At 50.7% G+C, this 4,850-nt stretch overlaps 1 protein-coding gene across 2 annotated transcripts in view; it reads left to right on the forward strand.

Annotated features, from left to right (window-relative positions):
* Window positions 1–3,181: 3,181 nt before the first annotated feature.
* RFK (riboflavin kinase) overlaps window positions 3,182–4,850 on the forward strand; it is a 6,018-nt gene continuing 4,349 nt past the window's right edge. The window contains exons 1-2 of one of the 2 annotated variants that reach the window (XM_040449324.1): window positions 3,182–3,570; window positions 4,444–4,595. In XM_040449324.1, coding sequence (XP_040305258.1) covers window positions 3,489–3,570; window positions 4,444–4,595 — 234 coding nt within the window. In that variant the 5' untranslated portion in view covers window positions 3,182–3,488. The remainder of the gene's footprint in view (window positions 3,571–4,443; window positions 4,596–4,850) is intronic. The other variant, XM_040449325.1, reaches the window with a different exon arrangement.

The following is a 4,850-nucleotide window of genomic DNA, read 5'->3' on the forward strand; positions in this document are numbered from 1 at the left end:
CTACAAAGGGCCATATTTCATTCTTTCTCATTGCCACGTAGTATTCCATTGTGTATATAAACCACAATTTCTTGGGCATTTATGCTCTTTCCATAATTTGGCTATTGTTGAGAGTGTTGCTGTAAACATTGGGGTACAAGTGCCCCTATGCATCAGTACTCCTGTATCCCTTGGGTCAATTCCTAGCAGTGCTATTGCTGGGTCATAGGGTAGGTCTAGTTTTAACTTTTTGAGGAACCTCCACACTGTTTTCCAGAGCGGCTGCACCAATTTGCATTCCAACCAACAGTGCAGGAGGGTTCCCATTTCTCCACATCCTCTCCAGCATCTACAGTCTCCTGATTTATTCATTTTGGCCACTCTGACTGGCGTGAGGTGATATCTGAGTGTGGTTTTGATTTGTATTTCCCTGATGAGGAGCGACGTTGAGCATCTTTTCATGTGCCTGTTGGCCATCCGGATGTCTTCTTTAGAGAAGTGTCTATTCATGTTTTCTGCCCATTTCTTCACTGGGTTATTTGTTTCTCGGGTGTGGAGTTTGGTGAGCTCTTTATAGATTTTGGATACTAGCCCTTTGTCCGATATGTCATTTGCAAATACCTTTTCCCATTCTGTTGGTTGCCTTTTAGTTTTGTTGGTTGTTTCCTTTGCTGTGCAGAAGCTTTTTATCTTCATAAGGTTCCAGTAGTTCATTTTTGCTTTTAATTCCCTTGACTTTGGGGATGTGTCAAGTAAGAAATTGCTACGACTGAGGTCAGAGAGGTCTTTTCCTGCTTTCTCCTCTAGGGTTTGATGGTTTCCTGTCTCACATTCAGGTCCTTTATCCATTTTGAGTTTATTTTTGTGAATGGTGTGAGAAAGTGGTCTAGTTTCAACCTTCTGCATGTTGCTGTCCAGTTCTCCCAGCACCATTTGTTAAAGAGACTGTCTTTTTTCCATTGGATGTTCTTTCCTGCTTTGTTAAAGATGAGTTGGCCATACGTTTGTGGGTCTAGTTCTGGGGTTTCTATTCCATTCCATTGGTCCCTTTCCTTCTTTATAAGTTGGGGTTAACTCTTTCCTCAGAACTGATGTAAGGATTATAGGAGATAGTATGTAAAGTAAGTAGCACTATCTCCTTCAATTCTTTTGTCTGTTTATTTTTGAAAGAGAGACAGAATGCGAGCGGGGGAGAGGCAGAGAGAGAGAGGGAGACACAGAATCCCAAGCAGGCTCCAGGCTCTGAGCTGTCAGCACAGAGCCTGAAGCGGGGCTCAAACCCACAGACCGTGAGATCATGACCTGAGCTGAAGTTGGACACTTAATCGACGAGCCACCTAGGTGCCCCTCTCCTTTGATTCTTTTTTTTTTTAATTTTTTTAAACTTTTATTTATTATTGAAAAACAGAAACAGAGCATGAGCATGGGAGGGACACAGAGAAGGGGAGACAGAATCTGAAGCAGGCTTCAGGCTCTGAGCGGTCAGCACAGAGCCTGACGTGGGGCTTGAACTCACAAACTGCAAGATCATGACCTGAGCCCAAGTCGGACGTTCAACCGACTGAGCCACCCAGGCACCCCCCTCTCCTTTGATTCTTAAAAGCACCGTTCTTCATTCATCTCCTGTGACTCATTTAATTATTTTATTTCATTTAATTCCCACACCTCCTTGGAACCTTGGGGTGTGGAGGACTAGCACCCAGAGCTGTTTCATCAGGCTCTCACCTCCAGGTTTTTCTCTCATCTGGTGCATCATTGATAACATGATAATAATTTTCATGACAGGCCTGGCAGTGTGTTGAGTGCTGTGCACGCATCATCTCACTTCAAATCCCACACAATTATTAATATCCCCATTTAGCTGATAAGCACATTGAGATTCAGACAGTGTACTTTGCCCAAGGTCACCCAGCAATTAAATGAGGCCAGGCTCGTATTCAAACCCTGGCTTATCTAGCTCTGGCACCTGTGCTCTTAACCATTAACTACACGACAGGCCTTTTATGTGAGGTCTGCTTCCTCAGCAGCCTTGGGAGCACTTTGCGGGCTGCTATTGGAGTATTAACAGCACAGCACTGGAATCGGGCTTGTCAGTCAGTCTCTCCCACCAGACAGAGTCTCTAGGGGCCAAGACCTTGTCTCCCTCACCTTTGTCCCCCCAGCACCTTGCACTGTGCTCAGCACACACTGGGGTCTTCGATCCGTTCTTTCTGCAAATACTTATGCAGTGTTTGCTATGAACCATGCACTATGCTGGTGTTAGGGAAATAGCCTTTGCCAACGCAGATCCCCTTCGGCGCCAATAAAGAGAGATTATAATTTTATCATTGGGTAAACATAGTTACATACATGTCGGGTAGACGTGACTTCCAAGTCTGGACAGGGTTTTACACACGAATGCACAGAGAGAAGCAAAGAGAACAATGAAAACTTCTTTCTCAAGAACAAGAGGATGCACCTTGCCACTGACCCTTGTATGGCTGGTGAGCAAGAAATTTCCCTTGAGCTACTTCCCCAGGTAACGTTTATGGCCCCAAGGGTCAGAAGGCCCCCAAATTGGCATTGCAGTAGGGATGACGCTTTTTGTCGGGTGTATTAAATTCTCCAGGTAACACCTCACAGAGGGAGGGGTAGGTAGGCGGCTGCATCCTTCCTGGGAGAAAACTGCATTATTGCAACCTTGCACTAGTCAGCGGGGGGGCAGGGTGACAGACTAGGACCCGCTCCCTCGGCGCTTACATTCTGGTATAACGTCAGCCCGCGGGCAGAAGGGCATTTCTGGCCTTTAGGAAAAGCTTCCTCTACGAAGTGTTCTCGAGCTGGAATTCTGGAACTTTAATAAACGCTGAAAGAACGAATGAATGACGAATTGGCCATCGAGCTGGCGGTTGCCAAGGAGCCAAAGAACATATCTGGCGTCAGGATCGTTATGGAAACGGTGGAAGGGAACAGAAACACGTAGGGCTGTCGGAGACCGGTGCTCTCACAGCCCGCAAGACGAGAGCTGTTCCAGCCCCACTTTCCACCGCCCGGGGAGGGAGAGGCCAAGGAGGGGCGGGGCGGTGGCTCCAGGGCCAAGGCTGGGGGCGGCCCACGCGGGGGCGGGGCTACGGAAGCCGAGAGGGCTGTGAGGCGTTTAGCTGAGGAAGTGTGCGCAGGCTCGCGGCGCTGGGCGGGCTCGGGCCCTCCCACGCGGGCCCTCCCACGCTGACCCTCCCGCCCTCCCTCCCGCCGCCTGCACGGGTACCCGCCGCCGCCGCAGCTCCCGGGGCGGAGACACGAGCTCTGGGTCGCTCGGCTGCTCCTGTTGGGTCGGCGGCGTGACGGACTCACTGCGGCGTGTCGTCCGCGCCGCCAAGCTCGTAGCGCGCCCGCCCTCCCGGCCGGCCGGCCGCCCGAGCTCCCGCTTGCGTCCCCCGGCTGGTCCGGGAGATCCGGGCACCGCTTCGACGGCGGCTTCGCCGGACCCGCGACCCCGGTCGCAGCCCGCGCCCCGAGCGGACGGCGTCATGAGGCACCTGCCGTATTTCTGCCGCGGCCAGGTGGTGCGGGGCTTCGGCCGCGGCTCCAAGCAGCTGGGCATCCCTACAGGTGAGCGCGGACGGTCGCGGGCCCCCCTCTGGGGCACCCCTCCGACTCGCGGGGTTGGGTCGGGCGGGAGCGGGGACGTCAGACGGGGAACTTGGGGCCGAGGGCAGAGGCGACGCCCTCCGCTCCGCCTGTTTCTGCTTTGTTGAGGCGGGTTGAGGAAACTCGTCCCTGTCCCTGGCTCCCAGCTCACCCAGGAACTGGGCCGGGGGGTGGTGAGGGCAGAAAGGCGAGCGGAGTTTCGGGACCCCTCTTTCCCGCCTCCCTATCCAACCGAGCTAGAGCTGCCAGGCCTGGCACGCGGCTTCCCCGTTAGAAAACGTAACGTGAACCAGGCTGGTTAGATTGCCAAGCCAGCTGCAAGGTTTTTTGTTGTCTTTAAGTGTCTTGCTAGTAATTGGATGAGAATCAGATCTCCTTTCTGGTCGGTCTACATTCGTTTCAGTAGGCAGGACCTGATCTTGTGTAATTCATCCTGAAAAACACATACCACGGTTACCCCCGGTTGTTGAGCTTGGGACGTAGGCGCCCATATTTGGAGAATAAGAATCGTTTCAAGAGAATCCGAACCTCCTTAAGAAAGCCCAGGTCTAAAAACCCCAGCTGTTCGTGCACCCGGTTTCTTCTGCCTCAAGAGTATGTTGTTTTTTTGGAGATGTTTATACACTTAATTGTTCTTAACCTATCCACATGGAGATGAGAAAGAAAAACCTGAGCCAGACTACGGAAGGAGGGTGGGATTGATAAGCATAGGCGGGGCAGGGTCCTGGGACTCTGGTGAGCCTAATGATTTAGACTATGCTTCCTTGCCTGCGATTTTTATAAAGATTTACTATGACGCTGTTAACACTCGTAATATTTGTTTCTGTTCTTTAGCCAACTTTCCGGAACAAGTAGTTGACAATCTCCCAGCTGATGTATCCACTGGCATTTATTATGGTTGGGCCAGTGTTGGAAGTGGAGATGTTCATAAGATGGTGGTGAGCATAGGATGGAACCCGTACTACAAAAATACAAAAAAGTCCATGGTAAGAGTTATATCTAGGTCTGTAACTGGAAATGGGATAATGATTTAAGGTAATATTCAGTAGCAGATGCATGTAGAACTCCCCAGTGGTGCTCACAGCATAGTCCAAATGACTAGGCTTTCTGGCAGTGGGCTTGAAGGATTTTCAAGTGTTTAGTTACTGTTTGAATGGAAGAGTTTGTCCTCCTTTCAGTGTATCGTGTCTTTGGATCCAAAGCGAATCTCTTAAAGAAAATGATCTCTTGTAAAAGGGGGG

Source organism: Herpailurus yagouaroundi, unplaced genomic scaffold (assembly GCF_014898765.1).
Source record: "Herpailurus yagouaroundi ecotype Mexico unplaced genomic scaffold, PumYag 199, whole genome shotgun sequence".
In the NCBI taxonomy this organism is placed as follows: domain Eukaryota; kingdom Metazoa; phylum Chordata; class Mammalia; order Carnivora; family Felidae; genus Herpailurus; species Herpailurus yagouaroundi.